We start from the raw sequence: 24,948 nt of genomic DNA on the forward strand, positions 1-24,948 counted from the left end.
ATCCCCCTGCTCTCTCTCTCTTTCTTTTTCTTCTATCTCTCTCCCCTCTATTTCCTCTCACGCCAGCCTCCCCTTTCTCTTTTTCCCTCAACCACCGGCCTCACAGGTCTTTTTCCTCCCTCGCCCTTGCTCTCTCTTTCTCTCATCCACCCCCCCCCCCCCCTCCCTTCTCTCTCTCTCTCAGGTTGTTCCTGCCGAAGCAGGAAAAAAATAACAAAACAGAGAGAAAGACTCTTCAACCAATTTGAGGTAAAATATCTTGAGAAACCGACTCTTGTATTTGAATTCTTGGTTTAAAGAAGTATGTTTTTGTTAAGATTTGATTATTTTTTATTTAGGTTTAGATTTGGACAAATTGCGGTTGAATTTAGGTTGAATTTAGGTGTTTTTAGTTCTTGAGTATATTAAAGTGTTTGGAAACTGGTTTTAGCAATTTCTCATGAATTTATCTTGAAATCAATTTGAAAATGCGAGTTTCAGTATTGTTCTCGCTATTTTGGCTGCACCTTGCTACACTTTTCAGCAAAACTGAAAAAAAAGAGAGAAATACTTTAACTTAGATTATGAAGTAGTTTACAAACTTTAGACTTGAGTCAAGACACACTAGTAGGAAACAATTGTACGTAATTGAACTAGATTCATTTTAGGGGTGAAATCTCAATTCTAAAAAATTATTTTGATGACGAAGCTAGCGACACAATCGGATGTGGAGCTTCAAGAATAGACGGTTGGACAACGTGAAGTTATCCGTAGATTTGACATCCGAGAGGTAGGATGTTCTTGTCCACATCCTTGTTAGCCATGTTTTAAATGTTATTGGCCTATTAAAATGTTTTAAAGATAAAACATTATTTGACATTATAAAGTTTTAAAGAAGAGTTTTAAGCGATATTTTCTTAAAATGAAATATTTTAAGAACTGGTAATACGCATGATGGCCTAGAGATCAGGGTATAGAGATCATATCCTTGGGGCAGATCCCGAAACCCGTCGGGGCCACTTCGGTAGTGATATCATGGCTTTACGATAAGGTAAGTGACTCATCATAATCTTGTGACTCACTTACTGTAATATGGACTTTTGAGATTCACGCTTATTTCCTTTTACTAAAAAGGATGTTCAGTTTTGAAGGATATGTTCGGACCGTGTACTTTCATTCATTGATTCAGTTTTATAAAATTATATCCTATTAGGTCTTTCGCTCACTGTTTCTACTATTTTAAATGTGTTAAACCCCTCCTAAGCGACGCTAAGCATGTAAAGTGTTCTCTTCATTTCCACTTATTACAAGGCATGTATAATGCTATGGATTGTAAATCTTAAATTCTACTAGACTGTGGTTGATGTGAGGTTATTACTTTTCTGTATATGTTTATGTGTGCACAATGTAGAACTCCTGTGGGGAAAGCTGACAGGATGCCAGAGGCTGAACTTTGAATGGTTTCATTGTGGTTTTATGAAATTCACCTCACTCTTTCTAAACTCAATTTCCTTAAAATAGTGGGGTTTGTTTGGAAATTATATAATGTTTTATCTTTTAAAATGATTTTAACATTATTATATGTTTAACCACTTTCTTAATCAATGTTTAATTTCTAAACAAGCCTCCACGTCACCAACCTCTGTTTGGGGCCTTGACAAATTCTTCAAAGTCATCTGCTCTACACAGTCCGTTGAAGATTCTCTTGCAACAATTTCTGCAACAAAGATTGAAACTGATCTGAAGGTCAACATTACTTATTCTTAAAATCTTCCCATATGAAAACAAATGAATATGGACATATTCTTCTAAAACATTGGTAATTTGTCAAGCCCTATAAAATCTCATCCATAAATCAATTATATCATCAATTTCCAACTTACCAAAAGGGACCAAAAGTTGACCTTCACTAAATCATATCAAATAGATTGACTTAAACAGTTTCCAAATAATCAAAACCTTCCCAAAAAGACAATATCAGCTGCTAATCAATCTTCAATCAGATCATCATCAAATCTTACCCAAAATAATGTCAAAAATCAAAAACCAATAAAATCCAAAAATGGCAATCAAAACCGAAATCCCAACCAGGGCTATTTATAATATGATGGATTAATTTAATAAATACTTTATAATTTTTAAAATAATTCATTCATCCTCAAAACTATATAAACTCATTTAAAACACAGCCATATGAATTGATGTAACTTTGTAATTGCATCCTCAAGTATAGATTTTGTATTAACTTATCCTTTTAAAACATAAGGGCCAAGTTGATACAAAATTAATAGCTCCGCGAGCAAGTGAATGAAATTAAAATCATCTTGTTGGTATTCTATTATATACATAGGGGGTGTTTTAAATGACATTGTATAGTTAGCGAGTGAAATGAACCTTTTTTTATAGTGGGAGGCATGTTAAATGAACCTTTTACAATGTCATTGATGAAGTTATGATTAATCTTACAAATGGTTCCTAAATTTTGCTTTCAATCCCTTATTAGTCCCTAACTTTTAAAATGTTTCAAACTTGACCCCTGATCTTTTAGTTTGTTTCAGTGTTAGTCATTTTTATCAGTTGAGTGTTAAAGACAGAACAAAATGTTGATGATTTTCAATTAACACAGTATTCTTTTACATTTTTTGTGTCCAGAATCACATGCCTTTTGCGACGACATTCTGATTTTTGCGATGACTTTTTGTCGTCGCAAAAACCCCTTTTTCTTGTAGTGTGACCAGTGAAACTGAAACAAACTGATGGATTAAGAAATCCGAGATCAAGTTTGGAATACTAGTCTTGTTTAACACTATACACTAATAGGAGGGGGCCACATAAATCCCACATTTAGGGTTGCTTTATATTAATTGTCACCTCTTCATTTTATTTTATTTTATTTTATTTTGAATATTTTCTTTTGGTATACACTAATATCATATAGCCCTAGTTTATTAGGCAAGCTCAAGGATGCTGCAGGCTAAGATTTTGGTAATTTGAATAACATATTCGTGAATTTCAAATGAGAAGATATTTCTTAATTATATTTCCAGATATACACAAAGAAAAGTCTTTGGAAGTAGAACAAAACCGAACCAATAAACTGGAATATGCTAATAACTTATTCCTTCCTAATGATTGGACAAGAAGACAAATTAAGGCTGGTAGGCTCCTGTCATAAGTACTCAATAATTGGAGATGTCTTTACATTAACCTCCTATATATATTATTCCTTCCTTATGCTATGTGTGTGTGTGTGTGTATATATATATATATATATATATTTATGTTTTATGTATATATATGATATAATATTCTTAGCAAAATGGACTATATGTGTATATATATATAGCAGCTTTCATTTGTCTCCATGTACTTCTCTCATACACGACATTTACTTATACAAAATGACTGGGCCAACGGATAGGAAAAATCTGGAGTAATAGGCATGCATGATAAGCATTTGATTAATATATTACGTACTAAAATAAATATGGGTTATTGTCGGCCTGCCAATTATAGAAGAAGAAAAATCTCAATAGTACTTCTAGTACTGTTATATTCCATTTTATTTTGTTAATAAAGCAATATTCCATAAGGAAAATATTGATAGTGCTGAAAGAAAAAACTTTCCATCACCGGTTAAATTTTAATGGTATAAAATTACTCTCAATAACCTTGTATTGAGTAGTATATTTTAGACAATGACTAACTACAAAACCTAAACACAAAAGTTTGGCAAAAAATTTTACATTTTCTAATTATTTTAAAAATAAAAAATTACTTTTACAACTTTCAAAACTTAATAATTATGAAAAAAAGTAGATGTAGCATTTCAAATAGCATTATACATCAGAGTAAAAATAAAAATAACATATCATATCACACTTTTATATGCTAAATGTACAATTGATATTAACATTTACATTTGAGATGGTCTAAATTCTAAGTTTTACTCACTTTTCCTCCTTTTCCTAACCCAGATCAATCATTAATAAACAAAGAAAAAACAAAATTACATAATAGCCAATCCCAAATAGAAATTTCAAGTCATCACTTTTCCTCCTCATTCCCGAAACCCAAACCGGCCATAAAAATAAATTTTATATAATAAGGGTAACGGACAAAATTCTCAATTCCCCTAACTAACTAAGGATGTAACTTTTCTATATAGAGCAACCATTATTTTCATTAAGGAAACGTGATCTAACTCCCCAATTTAATGTATTATATCTTGTTAAATTGTATTTTTGACTAGTTTTTTATTTTAGGTGATAGTTGTTTTAGAAAACTAACTCATTTATTGTATATTAGAATATTATTTGTCTAATCAATTCGATATATACATACTACTGCTCAATGAAAGGTACGCGATGAAAGTTATACTCTAACTCCACGATACTCTCAAAAGCATTTATGGCATTAGAATATTAAGCTCCTAGGCCTCATATTATTTGTCTATTCAATTTGCTTTCAGGCCGCCGGGTCCTGACCAGACGGCTTAAACTTACACCTCTAAGAAAATGAAATAGATCAAAAAGAATGACGTTTTTAAAAATAAGTACTTTCATTATGACTAGTTTGACACTTTAAGAAGGATTACAAGAAGGGGCAAGGAGGTACTTCCATTATGGCTAGTTTGGCATTTAAAAAGGCATTTTGTTTTTAACAAAATAAAGATGCAAGCAAGCATGTGTTAAATTTTCCAAAAGTTAAAGTAAAAAAGTTACATTTTGTTGGAACCATTCAAACAATACATACAAGATCCTTTTTCTGAAAAAGAAACAAAAATCTTTGAAAACGTTTTGAGAAAAATATTCAAATCGAAAAATAAGTTGAAACAACATTTATTAGGGCCTTACTTGAGAAAATAAAATTTTAGAGGACTGTGTGAAAAATTGAATAGGGGCATATTAGAAAAATATATATATTGTAATGAGAAACGTTAAAAAGTACGAGATTTTTTTTTTTTGTAAAAAAAATTCTAACAAGCAAGCAGTTGAGTAAAAAAATAAGAAATCCATTCTACCTTTTATATGAGTACTTATAAAATATATTTTAGGATACTTCATAAAAAAATGTTTTAAACTTCCTTTAAAGCGCAGTTGACACATTTGAGAAAAATTCTCTTAGCGGGACAATTAATTGAAAAAATATTTATTAGGGCCATATTTAAAAAAAAGGTTATAGTGGATTACGAGAAAAGAAAATGCTCAAATAGGGATGTATTTGAGAAAAACTATTTTAAAGCGCAAATCAGAAAACGAAAAAAAACAAAAATTTTGAGAAACATTTGAAACCATAAGATTCCAAAGGAGGAGGAAAAGAAAAACAGACACAAGCAAGCATTTACTAAGTATTTTGCGTAAACTTTAAATATAATATATCAAAAGAACAAATAAAATGCTTTGGACACATTTTGAGAAAAATATTTCAATCAGACAATTAATTTTTTCTTGTAACATTTGTTAAGGCTAGATTTGAGAAAAATGTTATATTAGAGGACTGCGTGAAAAATGTTATATGCATGCCGACATGCATATGCGTTTTATTATTATTATTATTATTATTATTAATTTTATTATTATTGAAAGAATAAAACATATACTTGTGTGTGATGGACAAAAACAAAAGTTTCCTGTCTCTCTTTATCCAACATGTCACAACTAAAGGGCTGATGTCAAAGGGAAAAAAGAAAGTATAAAAGCTAAAAGGGTGTTGGATCTGAGGTTCAATCAATAAAATTGCTCAGATGTGGAGCATATATAGGACCCGTTTAGTTTGTTAATTCGACTTTTTAATTCGAGTTAAGATGTGCCTTTATGTGAGAACTTTTTATTATAGTAAAAAGTTAGATGTAACTGTTTCCGAGAGCTTTTTACTGTAACAAAACTCGAATTCTAAACTCGAAACGGTAAAATGAACGGGACCAAAGTCATGATAGATGGAGTAGCATCGCAACAAACTGTACAAAGTAGTGTCTTAGATAAGAAAGATGATTTGCTCAAATAATAGAGCTATGTGGAGTCGCAAACTAACAAGAGCCAAACGACATGTTCCAATTAGGAGAATAATAAGTGCCACTTTGGGTAGCTTAATAGTATTTTTTGTTCGGGAAATCTCATTGAGGTATACTTATCTTTTTTTTTATAAAAAAAATCATCTACGTTCTCTGATTTTTAATATGAAAAGCTCACACAATTCCACAAACACCCTTTGATTCCATTTATTTCACTGATTCGAGTTTTGTTACAATAAAAAGCTCTCAGAAACAGTTAAATTTAACTTTTTTACTACAGTAAAAAGCTCTCACATAAAGTCACATCTCAACTCGAATCAGCAAACTAAACGGACCCCAAATATATACATCTCATACGTCTCCACATTTCATTCTTTCTTTAAAAGATCATTCCATGTGAATGATTTTTTTTTTTTTTTTTTTTTTGCTTATTTTCATTTGGGAGGGGCTCATTCGTTCCTGAGGAAAAAACGCTTGCTTCCACTGAGGCTGTAGAGGAATACTCTAAATCAGTTGCCATGAAAACAGAATGAGATCAAGTCTGTACTTCTTCATCTTCTCCTCCTCTCCCTCATCTTCCTCTTTAGAGTTTTCTTTTTCTTTTTGGAAATAAAAAAGAAAAAAAAGGAGGAAATCTCAACTGGCCATATTAGTTGTTTATACAACGCTCAGAAGAATTGTAGAAGAGACACAACTTTTTCCACCTTTGCGATTTATATAAAAATTAGAGGGGAAAAAAAACACCAAAAAAAGGGGGAAATCCTTAAGAAACACTATCCAATATTTGAATTTCTGGAAGAAAAAACTTATTATAAAGGACTTGAGAAACGAATTTTTTTTTTTTTTAATCTCCAGATTCTTCTTCTTTCTTCTTCTTCTTTTTTTTTTTTTTTAGAGAGAATTAGGTTTTTTTCATTCATTTTCATGTGAAATTACGTGAGCTTTATATATTAAAAAGAAAATTAATTTAAATTTTAAATATTTAGAGGTGCCTTAATAAAAATATAGGGTGTCAATATAATTTTCCTCTCGAATTAAATAATTATATTAGTTAAAATAATATTAATTACGAATAAAGAATAAGAATTCAGACGTATACACTCAGAGTAAATTTAATAATTCTCTTTTTTCTTGGTATTTTCCAAAAAGCCCATAGTCAAAGCGAGCTTGGCGTGGAATTGGTGGCGAGATCAGTGTTTTTTTTTCCAAAAGATGATAGTTTATGTTTTTTTTTTTAATTGCATCTTATTCTTTTCTAAAGGTTAATAAACTAAGGGTATATTTAGACTCCGTTCATTTCACCGATTCGAGTTTAAAATTTAAGTTTTACTACAGTAAAAAGCTCTTAGAAAGAGTCACATTAAACTTTTTTGTTACAGTAAAAAGCTCTTACATAAATTTACATCTCAATTCGAATTAAAAACTCAAATCACCGAACTAAACGGGCCTTTAGTTTATGAGTTCAAAATATGGTTCATGATTTTAATTTTTAAAATTTAAATTTTTTATAAGAAAAAAGAACACTATAGCAAAATTAAAAACCATAATTTTACTCATGCAGAACTCTTAAAATAAACATCACCTAAAAGGGCGTAAAGGATCTCATGCCTAGAGATGATTTTTTTTTTCCTTTGAATTATAAGGTATTCTAATGAGAACTTTGGAACACGAAGGTCTGTTCGGTTCGCTAATTCGAGTTTTTAATTTGAGTTGAGATGTGATGTTGTGTGAGAGCTTTTTACTGTATTAAAAAAGTTAGATGTGATTATTTTTGAGAGTTTTTTATTGTAGCAAAACTCAAATTCTAAACTCAAATCAGCGAAAAAAACGGAGGCGAAGATACCAACTTGTTAAACTTCCATAATGATGTTTTCTCTAATCAATTTAGGGTCAGTCCTAGGAACATCACTGTTGTACCCAGGTCGAGTTGGTCACCTCAAGTAGATTGTCTCGGCAAGTGTGCTAAGACCAGCAACAGCCGCACGGCAAGAGCAAGGACCCTCAACAATCACTACTCTAACCCTATCGGTACAAACAATGACCGCAAGATTCCTACATTTCTTTTTTTTTTTTTTTTTACAAGTACAGTACTTGTGTGAAATGAATTACTTTTAGTAAGGGTGAAGTTAAGAGTGACAATTCGTATTACGTTTTGTGTTTATATCGTATTTTGATCGTTCTTTTTTAAAATTTACAGTCAATCTGAGAAGACCTGTGACATGAAATTTTTTCAAAACTGTAACACAAACATAACACGACCACTTTACGGGTTTTCACCGTGAAGTAAAAAATAAAAATAAATAAAAAAAAAAGGAATTCGAAGAGTTTCATGAAATTTCTTTAAAGGGTTCTTAGTTCTTGGCCAAAAAAGAGAGAGGGACTCAACAATCACTACTCTAACCCTATCGGTACAAACAATGACCGCAAGATTCCTACATTTCTTTTTTTTTTTTTTTTTTACAAGTACAGTACTTGTGTGAAATGAATTACTTTTAGTAAGGGTGAAGTTAAGAGTGACAATTCGTATTACGTTTTGTGTTTATATCGTATTTTGATCGTTCTTTTTTAAAATTTACAGTCAATCTGAGAAGACCTGTGACATGAAATTTTTTCAAAACTGTAACACAAACATAACACGACCACTTTACGGGTTTTCACCGTGAAGTAAAAAATAAAAATAAATAAAAAAAAAAGGTATTCGAAGAGTTTCATGAAATTTCTTTAAAGGGTTCTTAGTTCTTGGCCAAAAAAGAGAGAGGGAGAGAAGAGGTGAAACTTTTATATAACGTTTGGTTTATAGATTTAGAATCATGATTTAAAATTATTTTCGGTTTACGTGTATTTTTTGTGAAAAATAATACTGTAACGAGCTGCGAATCATGATCCGAACCATGGTACGGATCATTGCTCCAAACGCACCCTAATATAGATTTTAGGCCCGTTTGATTCGAGTTTTTAATTTAAGTTGATATGTGACTTTATTTGAAAGCTTTTTACTGTAGTAAAAAAGTTAAATATGATTGTTTTTAAAAATTTTTTATTATAACAAAACCTAAATCAGTAAAATGAACGAGATTTGTATTTATATAGTACCACACCACATTAGTGCTGCACAAGTACTAGGCTTCGATGACCTTTTCAAAGAACAATTTCTCTCTAAATCAAAGAATCTTCAGAGACGAAAAACCGTTGTTTTCCAGATAGCTGTGAAATTCCCCTTCTGCTATCTAATGTCTACAATGGAAAAACACACATATTTTCCACAGTGATGTCATGGTTGCAAAAAAGTAATTATTTCTTTGGAAATTGATAAAAGTGGGAGAGAAAAAAGCAGCAATGTCTTTTAGCTAATGTTGGTATTATGCTTTTGAGAATCTCGAAGATATATAAATGAAATAAACATGGCTTGTCCACAATGTAACGACACAAGCTAAATGCCATTAAAAAGGAGGCTGACCTTGATGGCTCACTTAATTTATATTCAGAATATGCCACTGACTAGAGCCAGAGAGACCAACTTTTCAATGAAATATATGCTATGAAAACAGGCATCTATATCTAGTATCTACACCATTAACATTTATATTATTCAAACCTTCAGCAACTTTTTTTTGTAATAATAGTTTGCCATCTAAGAACTATAGCTTTAAATAGCTTTCTCGATAATGCATAAAATACATTGAGTGTCTCTGAAACTCGTTCTAAAATATTTTTGTTTTCTGTATGAAAATGAGAACGTTTTTAATCTGAGACAGAAATCATTTTTAAAAACGCGTTTGGTAGTTTTATCAAGATATTATTTTCAGTATAAAAAAAATCATTAATGTCTATCTCTCTCTTTGCTCGAGAGATGAGAAAACAAAAACAAAAAATGAAAAACGACTAAAACTCATTTCTCATTTCTCTCTCATTTTACACTAAACCAAAAAAAATCGTTTTCATTTCCGTTTTTTTGTCTTTATTACGTTAAACGCCGTTTTGAAAACGTTTTCATTTTTTCTTTCTCGAAAAACGTGAAAAAAAATAAGATCAATTCCAAACACGGCCATTTTTTCTTATTTCACACCGAATTAAAACTGGCGGTGATTATTTTTTCTTTCTTTTTGGTTTCTAAGTTTTAATCAACTAGTGGTGAACTCTTTTTTTTTTTTCCTTTTTCTACGGATCGTTGGTGTCTTCATGCCCCTGCCCAGTGCCTATAAAAGGAATCAACTTATCCCAATTGATCCCACCAATACGATGATCAAAAGCCTAAACCTATTTTCCATCCGTTCACAGCTCAAATTTCACATGTCCACTGTTGGACGCCCCTTATACCCACTATAGATTAGCATTGTCATTTTTAAAGCTGGAACTCTTTTTATAAAGACGTTAGGATTTGAGTCCTAACCTATAAATGAGGGAAATGAGTGTGTTTGGTTGGTGTATTCGTGTCATGATTTCAATCATGATTCGTAATTCGCTACAGTATTCTCTTACAAAAAATACATGTAAATCGAGAATAATTCTGAATTATTATTCTAAATTCATGAACCAAACATCCACTTAAGATAGACATCCTTGCCACCATGCCACCACTATCAGTGAACCAGTGTTGATAAGTAACAGTGGCAAATAAATAAAGCTTAAAGTAGAGATATTGAAACATTATAGATAATGTGACACTGTAGCGCCGCTGCCGAAAAGGTTGAATACTAATGCATGTATCTAAAAATTTATATCTAACATGTTGCAACACAATCTTCATCGAAAAAATCAATCTCTATGTTTTTTTTTTTTTTTTTTTGCTATAAGAACAATAGTAAATTTAAAAACTTATTTAATTACTCGCTCAAAATATCTAAAATATTTAATGCAGTTTATTCTAAAGAATGTCTAATGCGTAACGTTGCCATTATGCTGCTCTCCAGCCGCACAAACAAAACAACAAAACAGAACAGAACAGAACAAAAGCAAAAAAACAAAAAAAAGACCAATTTAGTTTGCATTTTTAATATTTGGAGAGTTTAAAAAAAAAAAATACATACCTTGCTTTGATCGCAACATGTACTTCACCATGCTTTCTAATTGTAGTAATAATAATCCAAATATGTATATATATATATATGAGGAAATATATTGACTCCTAAGTTAACGAATAAAAATCCATCACGAGACACCATTATCATCTGCTAAAAAATAATTCTTCGAAAATTAAAGTTAGATTCTCAAACAAAATATTAAGGGCCTATTCAGAACATATATTCCCGTCAAAATTAAGTTTATTGGCAGGAATTTTATAAGAGATGAAATTTTAGAATTTGAATTGTTAAATTCCTGCATTCAATTAATTAGGAATTTTAGGAATTGTTTATTTTTGGAATAGTTTTAGGAGAAGAATCTGGTAATATTACATGATTCCCTTTTGTTCTTTCCTAGTTTAGTGGAGATTATTTCCTCCTTTACTGCAGTCTAGGATCTTTGCTTGAGGAAAATCCCTCTGTATATATTCATTGTATTTCTTTCATTCTAGAATATAGAGAAATCAGAACAAACTATTCTCTTAATTTAATTTGATTTCTAGATATTATCCATATCTTCTAAAATTTAATTTGATTTCATATTTATCTTAAAAGATAAACATAATCAATTTAAATTTCAAATCTTATCTTCCAAATAAATATTTATTCAAATTAAATATTTATCTCATTAATTAAATCAAACAAAATTATTGTTCTACCCTTAGTTTAGAAAAATGCCTACACCCTTGTGAGGTGACTTGGATTTTTCTCTTTACTAAGACCAAGAATTAAAGCCATAAAGAATACCCCGATCAATTATCACCCATTAAGGAATTATGCGGAGTTAGTAAAGGGACCGATTGGACGCATATAATATGGGCTCCAATAATTTATGTAATCATTATTCTATACAAAATAATACAATTACACAATTATTAGTTTCAGAGTCATTCGACTATAAATCTGAAATTGCACACCTAATTATATACCGTATTACGTAAGCGAGTAATTAACTATTGTTCAATTACCTTGTCATATATGCAACACCCTCATATGATATCCATGATCAACCTAGGCCAAAGTCCGTTCAACTTTTTGATTACGCTATCTTAAAGATTCATTATACATCCGATGAGAAAATAATTATTCACCGTATGTGAATAATAAATCATTTGCCAAGCAAACAATCCAATGCCTTGTTCATTTTCTTAATCCAGTAGTTAAAGATCATACTAGTTAGTATTGTATATGGCAACATCTCAATGATTTATTTCATCCTAATTTCAAAAACTATTTCCATCATTATTTATCAATAAAGATCCAAAATTGTTTAATTGTGAAGTTTGCCAGCTTTCCAAACACACTTGTAATAGCTATCCTAGTTCCTCATATAAACCATCTTGTCCCTTTACTTTGATTCACATTAATGTATGGGGTCCCTCAAGAGTAAAAAATATAACGGGAACAGATGGTTTGTACCTTTTGTTGATAATCATCCAAGATTGAGATGGGTGTTCCTCATGAAAGAAAAATCTGAAGTTGGACAAATTTTCCAAAATTTCAACAAGTCTTAAAAACTGACAATGCCAAAGAAAACTTCAAATCTATCCTACGAGTCAAGGAAATATCCACTTAAGCTCTTGTGTTGACACACCCCAACAAAATGGGGTTGCAGAGAGGAAAAACAGACACTTATTAGAGGTAGCTCAATCTCTCATGTTCTCCACTCATGTTCCAAAACATTTCTAGGGAGAAGCAATACTCACAGCCACATACCTCATCAGTTGCCCTCCTGGTTCTCAAGTTCCAAACTCCATGTCAAATTGTTCTCCAAAACTTCCCACACACCAAATTCATCTCCTCTTTCGATCCTAAAGTATTCGGGTGTTCTGCCTTTGTCCACATACACTCTCAACATCGTGGCAAGTTACACTCAAAATCCATCAAATGTATCTTTCTTGAGTACTCCTCACACCAAAAGGGTTATAAGTGTCACTCCCCCACAACAAAAAGAGTCTACAACTCAACGGATGAGACACTTTTTGAACACCAATCCTTTTTTTCCAAACCTGCAATTCAGGGGGAGACCGTGAGGGAATATCAGCTTTGGGATCTTGACATACAGTCTGGGGACACTTCATTACTTCAGCCTAATTCATGATCACCTATTTCAACTTCATCTCCATAACCCTACACAATCTGAGAGTCATCTTCTTGCAAGTCCTTCTCCTACACGTCCATTCCCTTCTCCTGTCCGAAAGCGTCCTCAACAAAGTGCAAATAAGGAGCTAATTGTTTACTGCAGGGGGAAGAAATTTGGAAAGGAGATAGAGCACACAACACCTCTCATACTTGACCAAGAAGCTAATCCGGATCTAACACCTACTCAAATTCACTCAGGTAAGGAAAGCTTTGATCTTGCGACTTCAACACCGATTATGGATGATTTAAATATTCCAATTGCTCTGAGAAAGGCTATCAAAACTTGTACAAATCATCCTATCTGCCGATTTGTCTCATATCAAGGATTGTCACCATCCTATCAGGCCTTACGTATCTACTCTTGATAGTGTGCAGGTTCCTAATTCTATTTAGGAAGCTCTTAAGAACCCATAATGGAGAAAGGCAGTTAGTGGAAAAATTAGAGCATTAGAAAAAAAAAACGGTTGATGGAAGAAAACGGTTGGCTGTAAGTGGATATTCACCATCAAACATAAGGCTGATGGAAGTATTGAGAGACTAAAGGCTTGGCTGGTTGCTACGGGGTTTACTCAGTCTTATGAAATAGACTATCAGGAGACATTTGCTCCAGTGGCAAAGCTAAATACTATCAGAGTCCTCCTTTCTTTTGTAGCAAATCAAGATTGGCCTATACATCAACTAGATGTTAAGAATGCATTCCTGAATGGTGATCTAGAAAAAGAAGTGTATATGGAAATACCTCAAGTACTAGAAACTACCTTCAATAACAACAAGGTATGCAAACTCAAGAAATCTCTATACAGGCTCAAGCAATCTCCTCGTGCGTGGTTTGACAAGTTTGCAAGGTCAGTGATTAGATATGGATGCACCCAATGCCAAATAGATCACGCACTGTTCGTGAAGTTCTCTCTAGGGAAGAAAATAGCAGTACTAATTGTGTACGTTGACAACATCATCCTAACAGGTGATTATGAGGAGGAACTATTAAGATTAAAAGTATTTCTAGCCAAGGAATTTGAAATTAAAGACCTTGGGAACCTCAAAAAAAATTTTGGAATGGAAATCGCTCGATCCAAGAAAGGGATATTTGTTTCTCAACCCAAATATGTCCTGAACTTACTAAAGGAGACATGTATACTTGGCTGTAAACCTGCAGATACACAAATGGACTCCACTAAGAAGATAGGGACAAGAAAATATAATGTACCAGTCAACAGGGGGAGATACCAGAGGCTCGTAGGGCAACTCATCTACCTCTCACACAAGACCTGATATTGGCTTTCCAGTTAGTGTGGTAAGTCAGTTCATGCATAACCCCACAAAACAACATATGGAAGCTGTGTATAGAATTTTAAGGTATCTCAAGATGACTCTAGAAAAAGGTTTATTATACAAGAAAACTGAACATAGGGATGTTCAAGTCTTCTCAGATACAGATTGGGCAGGAGATGCTAGAGACAGAAGATCAATAATTGGTTACTGTTCCTATGTTTGGGGAAATCTCGTGACCTAGAGAAGCAAGAAACAACCTGTAGTCTCAAGGAGTAGTACAGAAGCTAAGTTTAGAGCATTGGCCCTAGGTATTTGTGAAGGAATGTGGATACGTAGATTACTCAGTGAGTTGAGAGTAATAGTTGAGAAACCTATCAAGTTATTCTGTGATTATCAAGCAGCTATAAGGATTGCTAAGAATCCTGTACATCATGACAAGACAAAGCATATTGAGATTGACTGACATTTCATCTCAAAGAAGATTGAGCATTCTATTGTGCAGCTGGTTTACACCCCTACACAATCTCAAGTGGCAAACATACTTGCTAAGGCTCTACCAAGAACAAATTTTGAAGAACTGAGTCACAAGCTGTATTTGTTCAACATATACAACTCAGCTTGCAGGGGAGTGTTAAATTCCTGCACTCAATTAGTTAGCAATTTTAGGAATTGTTTATTTTTGAAATAATTTTAGGAGAAGAATCTGGTAATATATTACCAGATTCCCTTTTATTCTTTCCTAGTTTAGTAGAGATTGTTTCCTCCTTTACTGCAGTCTAGGATCTTTGCTTTAAGGAAACTCCCTCTGTATATATTCTTTGTATTTCTTTCATTCTAGAATATAGAGAAATCAGAGCAAACTATTCTCTCAAATACCTACACAAATGCTTTGTGAGATAAAAAACACTATGGCAGAACCCAAATTTGGGTTTGAATATATGTCCCAAACAAGCTATAAATTCTGGCCATCTAGTTTTAGCAGGTTAGCTTGCATTCCGAAAATTTTGCATTTGAACAAAGAATAGAATTAATTCACAAGCTTAACGACCTCCTCAGAAGCAATAACATCCGAATGTTAATTTACTCGTGATTAATAAAAAAAGAAAAAAAAGAAAAAAAAACCCGAATGTTAATTTACTCGTGATTAAAAAAAAAAAGAAAAAAAAGAAAAAAAAAACCCGAATGTTAATTTACTCGTGATTAAAAAAAAAGAAAAAGAAAGAAAGAAAAGCACAAAAGTAGTGAGACACACAGACACAGGCACACGCATACATTCATACATATACATGCATTTTTTACTGGTGTCAAGTGAATCACAAATCGCATTCAGACCACTTGAGGGTATGTTCTGGACAATGCAACAGAAGACAATATGACCATCAAGGGAAAAGAAAAAAGAGGAAAGCCGGGAAAAATAGTACGATATATGGACATATGACAAACTAATTAAGAATGACTGATATGCCATGAAAATAGCATCCAAGCAGTGCAGGACAAAAAAAAAAAAAAAAAAAAAAAAGCTTCACATATATGGCATTTTGGCATGACTATTCTATAAAAAAATCTCATGGCCTATCCATTCATGTGAAGAATTGTTTCCACTTTTTTCAAGTATACATCGATCATGACATCCTATTCCTACTATGAAGCTCGATTTATATGGTTGTTTGATATATGTCATGAAAACACATGTAATGTTGCTTTAGAAATAATAGTTCCATCGCAGAGAGAAAAAAAAAATGCCTTAAAAAAGGCATACCTATTATCTGAATTCAGAAAATTAGAAACAGCCTTCTGAGAGAAGATCAGTGCTTCCATCCTGTTGAATGGCCGTCTTCTACATATGGCTCTAGAAAGCCCACAAACTGGAAGGATAATAAATGGAACATTAGTTATACAGCCTATACTACACATGATTGCATTTTCCAAGGTAATATATATTTGGATGCGAAAATTCCAAAACATAAATTTGTATACTATAACCTACATTACTATAACCTACATTTGACACACTTTTTGGGAGAGTACAAATAAACTAGTAAAACTGTCGCACATGACATTAGAGATTTTCATATTTTACATTTTATCATGCATCTCCATATTTTTGGCAGATGTCTGGAAAAGGACAGAACAAGATTCCATGGTAATTATATATACATATGTAGAATAGCATTGCATAGCATAGCATAGCACAAACATACGAATACTACAGTTTTTCCCACGTCATCGTTTTATTCCTACCGACTGAACAAGGAATTGAACTCTAATCATACCTTACTGCCATCTATAGACCACCTAGCACCATATCCATCAGCAACCCTTATTTCAAAGACGTCACCATGCGGTGGAACAATATGCAGATTTAACCAGCAACATTGTGTTATTAGCTGAGTGATGACATCTAACGCACGCCTGTTTTTATCAGAATCTGGAAAGTGCAAAGAGAAACACAAGTGAAAAAATTACTCAAAAAATATAAATGCGATAAAAAAAAATTGCAAAAGAAACAAATCGAACTTCACTAAGTTTTTCATTAAGAAACCTTCACACGCACACACAGAGAGATATATATTGGCGTTTGTTGATTTTTGCATTTGTAGAGCATGACAACGAACATACAAGGCTTACGGCAACATTTAAAAGTCCTGGTAATCAGCCAAAAGTACCTAGTGATTTCTACACTTGAAAATTTAAATAATTGTTTTAAATGGGTGAAAACGAACAGACAAAAAAAGTCAACGCAGGAAATATGTTAGACCTGTACATAATTCTTTCTACATGGTGCTTCTTGATTTTCAATTTTCTTTTTCCCCTATCATTTTAGCAAATGCCAAACATAGCAGAATGATGTAATACGTAGTCGAGTATCCATTTTCCTGGGTCATGTTTTAGTCATAGTATTTCCAGTTTCTAAAGATCTTGTAAGACCATTAATGAAATTCCCCATCACAACATCGATCTTAAACAAAGCCACAGCAGCAGATCATTACAGGTATCGATTATCTTGATGACTTTTTGTCATAACAATAAAAACCTTCTAAAGGACTTCAAATTGATCAGGAGAACAAGAAGCAAAAGTCATAAAGATGAATGATGATATGATACAATTAGAAAAAATTTCCAATACCATAACGCGGCAATAGGAACACACAGATTCAGATAATATAATGTAAATACAAAAACAAGTAGATCCAGAAACATTTACAAGTACAAACCAGGTGAAAGAAACAAATTTTAAAAGAAATGATTTTTCATTGCCAATGTGTACAAGACGTCCACAAAGTTCTCAAAAAATTAAAAAAACATACTTACTAGGAGAAGAATAAATAAACAAAGTGAAAAACAAAATGTCCAAATATTAAAAGCAAAATTTTGAACACAGAACTCACCATTTCCATTCAAAGTACCCCAATATTTATTGGTACACCTATGGGCATGTTTGGCCAAGGCCTGAGCTCCATGTGTCAATGTGATACCTTTTACCTCCGCCTAAAAAGATACCGTTCATAATCAGAAACATAAAATTGAGCTGCCTAGCCAAGCTATTGCTTGTCATCCATTAAAAGGATACTGCGGTACAAACTTAACAGATGTTATCACTTACTGAGATTTTGTTGCGCCAAAGAAAAGGTGTCTTTTCCTAGTTTCCTCTGTGTGTTTGTGTATGCGTGTCAATTTTCTTAAATGTTAAAAATTTTGCATCGACCAGTTCCAAAATACCTCAAAAGCAGTGAAAAGCATTTAACATATCTGAAAATTTTCTTTATGCTTGATATCAGTCGTTATCTTACATCTATTTTATATGGCATCATAAATGATGATACGAGAGCAGATCTTGGTGGGGGTAGTGCATGTTCAATAGTCCCATTTGTATTTGTAAGACCCAGAAGACCTTGAACACCTCCATAATTCAATCCCTGATGGAAGAAGAAAACCCGTTAGTATGATAGAATTTTAGATGGCAACGCTAAAGATAAAGCTGCCTCTTCTTTTATTTATTTATTTACTTGTTTTTATATTTTGGATAAGAAATGAATGGATTCTTTTGCGATAAGAATTCTATACACAGAATAAAAAGAAAACAGAGACAAAGGGTGAGGCCTCTTCATAAGCACAATCTAATTCCTACAGATTTAAGTCCACTTAAGCTGTTTATTCCTTCATTTCATACATAAATTAGTAATGCACTAATTACTGAATTTAGTTATTACACGCATATATCTATTGTAAATCCTAATTAGTAGTTTAGTATCATTATGGAAAGATCATAAATGTTCATCTTATTCATTGGACACTTTAGCATCATTCCTAAGTAAAATAATATAATCCCTTCAACCGCAGTAGAAAATACATCAATTTTGAAGCATTGTAACCCATTGGAGACGCCAACCAAACTAAAAATATGATAAAAGCAAGTTATTATTCATTGAAGTCATTTTGTCTATTTATAATCATAAGACTGTAGCTACAAGGACACTCACAGAGAGTATAGCAGCCAAATAAGTGTAAGGCTGAGGATCCACTTTTGAAATAGAAATTGCAAGGACACCATTTGACATTTCCTTCTCTTTTGTGTAAAACTTCCTATAGATTTCCACACCTGTATTGCAAGTTCATTTGGCACACAGTAATTATGCAAATCCACAAAAGAATCTCTAAGTCAAAAAACAAATGACTAAAGCCTAATTGAAAGAAAGGATTGCTTAGGATATTTAAAAAAATAAAAATAAATTAAAGTAAAATAAAATAAAGATTTTTGAAGAGCAGAAAACAGGGTTGTTTTTGGAAGAAAACAAGGTTGAGGTAAACGTGCCAATTTGAGAAAGTGAAAATATAAGCTTCGGATGCAAGCTAAACATTTCATCATTGATAATAAACCAATTACCATTTAAAAATAAGCTTAGCAAATACGAATATTTGGCGTTTCAGTTATCTTTCTCCTTCAGTTCTGGAGGGTTACTGACATACTCTCCCCTGGTAGTGAACTCATTGGCATTCATAATTGTTGTTGGGTAAAATTTCAAACCCTAAGCTGGGCATTGGATGGGACCCACGTGTCATAGTTAAGGCCAGTAAATGATCGGAGACAACTCTGCCCTAGCTGCCACGTCGGATGGTGGTTCTCTTAAGAGTAGACCGCAAGTAAAGAGAGTGACGTACAAAGGCAGTCAACCGCTTCAAGGAGTTGAGAACAACAGAAGGTTGACCGCACCAACAGCTGAAGGCAAAGATGGTACTGGAAGCGCTTACGAGGCCGAGTCTACGCAAGCCGAGAGATACGAGATCTACCCTGAGATTTGTTATTGGTAATTAAAATATACGGAGTAAGTAAGGAAGTAAGTATGGAAAACGTACTAATTGACAGAGATCTCAACATACCAGGGACATTATCCCAAAATATGGGGAAAAATCCCCGAATAAAATAAGGAAATTTGCAGAGACTGCAGTATATATATAATAAGGAGAGGTCTAATTCTGGAAGAGTCAGTCAGTAATCTTTTCCAAAAGATAGTGAATTTTCCTCCTCCCAACAGTGGACGTAGCTCTTGAATTAAGGGTGAACCACTATAAATCTTTGTGTGTTCTTACTGCTTAATCTCTTTTAATCGTGTTTTTTATCATCAAAATCGCGTAAACCGCTTTGAAATTTGATATATTTTTGTTGACAAACTTCTACAGTCAACAATAATCATTGTAAGTCAACAAAAAAAGATGATCACCTTCTATAATGGATTTAACTCCGGGAAGGACTTCTGCAAGACCTTCTGCCTCCAACATTTTAGAAAATGAAGCATACCAGTGGACGTCCTGCAAATTCATAAACACTTAAATCGCCAAATCACAGTCTAGATGATATAGAGAAGCATATACCAAAGACGAATACAGACACACCTGAACTTCAAATAACAAACATTCATTAAGGAGAATCAAACTTCCTGATTTAATTCTGCACCAGAAAAAATAAAGATGAAGAGAGTGACTGCGAAGACAAGATTTAAAACAATAAGGAAAAAAATGTGTGTAAAATTTTAGGCAACATCAACAATCGCTTCAAAAAGATATCAATTTCCATCCTCTTAATTGAAATTAGAACTGAATGTTTACAACCACCATTACTTGTTCGAATCCATTAGAGTTAACCCTGCTTCATGGACTAATCATACGGTCAAACCTGCCACATTTAGGCAGCCAAGCTGGTAAGGCGAGTAAACAGCAGCACGTTCGTATACCAATTTTTAGGAAACTGATCTAATCTAAGCAAATACAAGGTGGAATAACATCCTCAGGTTGAGATGTCATGGCACATTCAAGGCATCCAATTTCATCGTATTAGCGAACGAATTAAAACAAAATGCCAAAATACACACACTAATAGAAATTCATGTGTAAATTTCGTAAGACTAATACCATTCATGTCATGCACTATAAGCTACTTGTAACACAGGAGAGACATTTAGAACAGTAAAAGATTGAAAGTAAAGAAACCATAAAATTTAGCAAAACCCAACAGAATATTATTTCATATAAATGCACAAGTGGACTGATTAGATAGAAATACCTGCTGTATTTACCAGTAGCACACCTGCCTTCAATTGTTTTGAGTCCATCTATGAAGAAACTCGAATTACAATAAGCTTCAAATGGATATTCAGTGATGCACAGATATGCAATATAACAAAATACAGGTATTTTATACCTTTCATCTGTGAAAAGAAAGGCTCCTCTACATAAAGTTCGAGGTCTATGGTCCTCAACACCTGCTAAAAAAGCAAATTTTGCTAGCGCACAGCGAGATCACTCTTCTAAACATACATGAAAAGATGGAAAAACAAAGAGCATTGCACTGTACGAAAGAGAACTGCCAGTATAAACTAACATTAACAAATTCTGATCCCTTTTCCGAAATCAGTTTCTGCCAAAAATGCTCTTTCTGCTTCAACGAATTCTCTGTTCCTATCATGGGCATTCTATTATATGTCCTATAAAATGTTCCAGATGTCATGGACTGTTGCAAAGCATATGCCAAATGCTTGTATAGAGGGTGTGGAGGTACTCCTTCCATAGAATCTGCAAAATTGACCCCAAAAAAAAAAAGAGTAAAATACCCATTACGTAATCATCAATATAAGTAGCCCGTTTAGTTCGCTGATTCGAATTTTTAATTCGAATTGAGATGTGACTTTATGAGAATTTTTTACTGTAACAAAAAAGTTAGATGTGACTTTTTCTGAAAGTTTTAACAAAACTCAGTAAAATAAACAGGGCGGTAGCTTTTTTTTTTTTTTTTAGGCCAGTGCGTGTTTGGAAATACAAACACACATTCAAGATTCTAATGAAAGAGATTATTAGCAGAGACATTAAGAGCCCGTTTGGTTCATGAATTAGAATCATGAGATTAGAATTATATTCAATTTACGTGTATTTTTTTAGAGAAAATACTGTAACGAACGTGTTCGAATCAGAAAATAAATCCTCCAACCTAACGGGCTCTAAAACAACGCAAAATGTGTTACTCTTTAGAATAAAATAGTTACTCTTTAAAAACAACACAAAATTTGTTAAAAGAAAAATAGGCTAGAATCGGGAAAATAATTGAAACAAAAAATTCAACGCATCTCCACAATCAAATTGAACCTCTTCGATATCCAAGTAATGAAACATGAAATGGAACAACCTTAAGTTTTATCAGCGAACGGAAATTCGTACAGTTAAAAGATTTAACTTTTCTCGGGAACCAAACGGAAAAGGAGTAGAATTACCGGTAGAGTGGGAGGCGGGGAAGGGATCGTCGCAAGGGTCGGAATTGAGGAGGCGAGAACAGAAGTCCTCGGAGAGGCCAATGTCGAATTCTAAGGTTTCGCTGATACGAGATTGGATAGTGTACTTCAACAGCTCTTCTGTGCAGTTTCGGAGGTTAACCGTAGACATCTTTTTCCTACTTTTCCCTTTTGTTTCTCATCGGTAATTTGGCCGGTCCGGTTGCTATCTAATATATGTCCCCGCTACGATTCCAAAAAGATTAAAAATAAAAAATAAAGAAAAAGAAAAAGAAAAAGGCTCACGTGGTTTGAAAAAAATGTCCACGGACATTGTCGATATTTACACGACATTATGGGCTCGTTCATTTTGCGGATTCGAGTTTTCAATTTAAATTGAGATGTGATATTTTTTGAAAATTTTTCACTATAGTAAAAAAAGTTAGATATAATATTTTCTGAGAACTTTTTATTATAAAAACTTAAAACTGAAAACTCGAATCGGTGAAATGAACGAGATCATCTATTTTTTAAAATCTCAACATGAATAATGAGGGATTATATTTTTCTTTATGCGTTTATAAAATATCCATAATATTTAAAAGTATCCGTAATTTTTGTGAATATTGTAAATATTCAGGATATTTTTACATTGTTCATAAAATGTCCAAAAACACCAAAAATTTCTTTTTGCACAAAAATTAATTTCATAGCAATTTTCTTCTAGTAACTAATCCCTCCCTTTTATACTACTAACTCTCATCTAACCACTACTAAAATCTACTAATGCCCTTCCCCAACTAACGGATCCTAACATCACCCTTGCCCTAAAAAAAATACATTATCCTAAAGGTGTTAAGTAATCACAGCCGTGCAACTCCACTCTCTTCTAGTTGTGCTGAGCTCGGTCCTTGGATCGTTGAATGGAATAGTGAATCTTGAAGAGTCAAAGTCGATGATGATGAACCGTGGTGTATTTGGAGCCACTGGAAGGACAAGCACTTATTCTACAAGGATAGGGTGAGAAGCGATGAATCCTGGATCGCCAAACCCAAAAATTTTGGATTTTGGTGCAACAATCACACAAATTATAGGGTTATCCTCTGCAAAAGCCTCGATTTCAACCACAATCGCGCCACATTCAACCAACTTCACCCCAAACGCACTGATTGTTGCAAACCCGAACTTACTGACTTCAAAATTGGCACCACAACACCCAGACCCCGCCCTAATTGGGCCGAAATTTAAAAATCCAACACAAATCTTGCTCGTCTTTGCTCCTATCCTGCTGAAATTTTGAGGCCCAGCCCAAATTATTTCCTCTAAGTCCAAATCAACTTCCCATACAAAACTCCTTCGCCTAAACTCCCCTCCGACCGACCACCTAACCTCTAACGCTCCCCCTCTCGGACCCCGGCCCTCTTCCAGCATCATTCCGCCGCCGACCAGACATTCCGACGTAGATCCCTCCTATTCCGGTCCAACTTTCCAAGACCTAAAACCCTTTCTCACTCTCGAAACTTATATGGCGCCTCCGCCTCCAAATCTCCTCCGATTTGCCCCTCGTTGCTGTTCCACCTAATTTTGTTCAAGATTGTAAGACCCAACTTCTCGGACTGTTAATTAACTTAGTTAAACATTTGAAAACTCCAAATTACTCATATCAAACTTCACGGGTTTGTAAAATTTTGAAGATATATTTTTTTGAAATGAAATATATTTCTGTCGAGCCATAGGAGTTAAATAATAATAATAGATACACATATGAAATGCTTCAAAATAATTTTATTGAAAACTAGATTAAAATTTTTTAACAAAAGACTTAATCGCACACTTCTTGCAGGAAAACGTAACGTTATGGTGTATACTTAAGATTCAAAATCATAAGTGTTTAATTAATTTAAAAGATAAACCAAGCATTAACGAAGACGATCACGAAATGGTTAATGACGGTAATAACATAGATTGGTTGTCACCCTAACGGATGACGAAAGCATACTATGTCCTACTAGTAAAATGTGCATTGGAAAATGAAAAATCATAACCACATGACTAAGTGTTTAGCATAGGAAGAGTTGTCCTATAGATGCAAGTATTTAAATCATGGAAGCCTAACATACTAGAATAGCAGTTTTGTAAAGTTTAAAATAGAATGGAACTTAAATGCAAAATTAATTACTAGTGGTATCCATAATCCCCTTGTTGACCCCATCGCTCATGCTTCACCCTGCCAGCCCATCATGAGGGTTTAAGTGGTGGGCTTCTTGCCCGGATTACCTACAACACAAGCAAACAAGGGTGGCTTTCGGTCAGCAAGTATGAACTCAATCTCACAAAATGATTACATGACAATGCTATGCATGACCGATTATGAGTAATTCGTTTATTGACTTTACATTTTATGGGCCATGTGTACTACTGGGTGCGCGCGACTAATAGGGTGTCGGGGGAGCGACCTAAATATATTATATCGACAATACCCAAGGTCATCATTTCCCAACCTAGCGAGGGTTGGTACGACACTTAAATTCTTTTCTTTACCACAACCTCTTATTAGGTGAGCATGCAATTATGATCATGGCTCATATTTAAAACTTAAAATTTAGCTTATAGAGGCAATAATACATCAATAAATTATTATCATGACATCTTAAATAATATACCGAAAATTGCGATAGCACATTAATCAACAATCATTCAACAACATCAAACAATTCACAATCAT

General features: G+C 33.3%; 1 protein-coding gene across 3 annotated transcripts; it reads right to left on the reverse strand.

Moving 5' to 3' along the window:
• Positions 1 to 16,041: 16,041 nt before the first annotated feature.
• On the reverse strand, positions 16,042 to 22,457 carry LOC21399226. 3 transcript variants are annotated; one of them, XM_010088429.2, is made up of 11 exons: positions 22,227 to 22,457; positions 21,344 to 21,534; positions 21,164 to 21,224; positions 21,026 to 21,074; positions 20,359 to 20,413; positions 20,187 to 20,274; positions 18,948 to 19,066; positions 18,258 to 18,383; positions 17,856 to 17,955; positions 16,740 to 16,894; positions 16,042 to 16,331 (listed from the first exon to the last, which is right to left on the reverse strand). In XM_010088429.2, the coding sequence occupies exons 1-11, from the start codon at positions 22,393 to 22,395 to the stop codon at positions 16,272 to 16,274; spliced, it is 1,173 nt and encodes a 390-aa protein (XP_010086731.1). In that variant the 5' UTR covers positions 22,396 to 22,457; the 3' UTR covers positions 16,042 to 16,271. The 3 variants fall into 3 exon arrangements, with proteins under 3 accessions (XP_010086731.1, XP_024026474.1, XP_024026557.1); XM_024170706.1 differs by having other exon boundaries at positions 21,164 to 21,227; XM_024170789.1 differs by lacking the exon at positions 16,042 to 16,331 and adding an exon at positions 18,071 to 18,116 and having other exon boundaries at positions 16,817 to 16,894; positions 21,164 to 21,227.
• Positions 22,458 to 24,948: the final 2,491 nt, after the last annotated feature.

Source organism: Morus notabilis, unplaced genomic scaffold, assembly GCF_000414095.1.
Source record: "Morus notabilis unplaced genomic scaffold, ASM41409v2 Scaffold985, whole genome shotgun sequence".
NCBI classification, from domain to species: domain Eukaryota; kingdom Viridiplantae; phylum Streptophyta; class Magnoliopsida; order Rosales; family Moraceae; genus Morus; species Morus notabilis.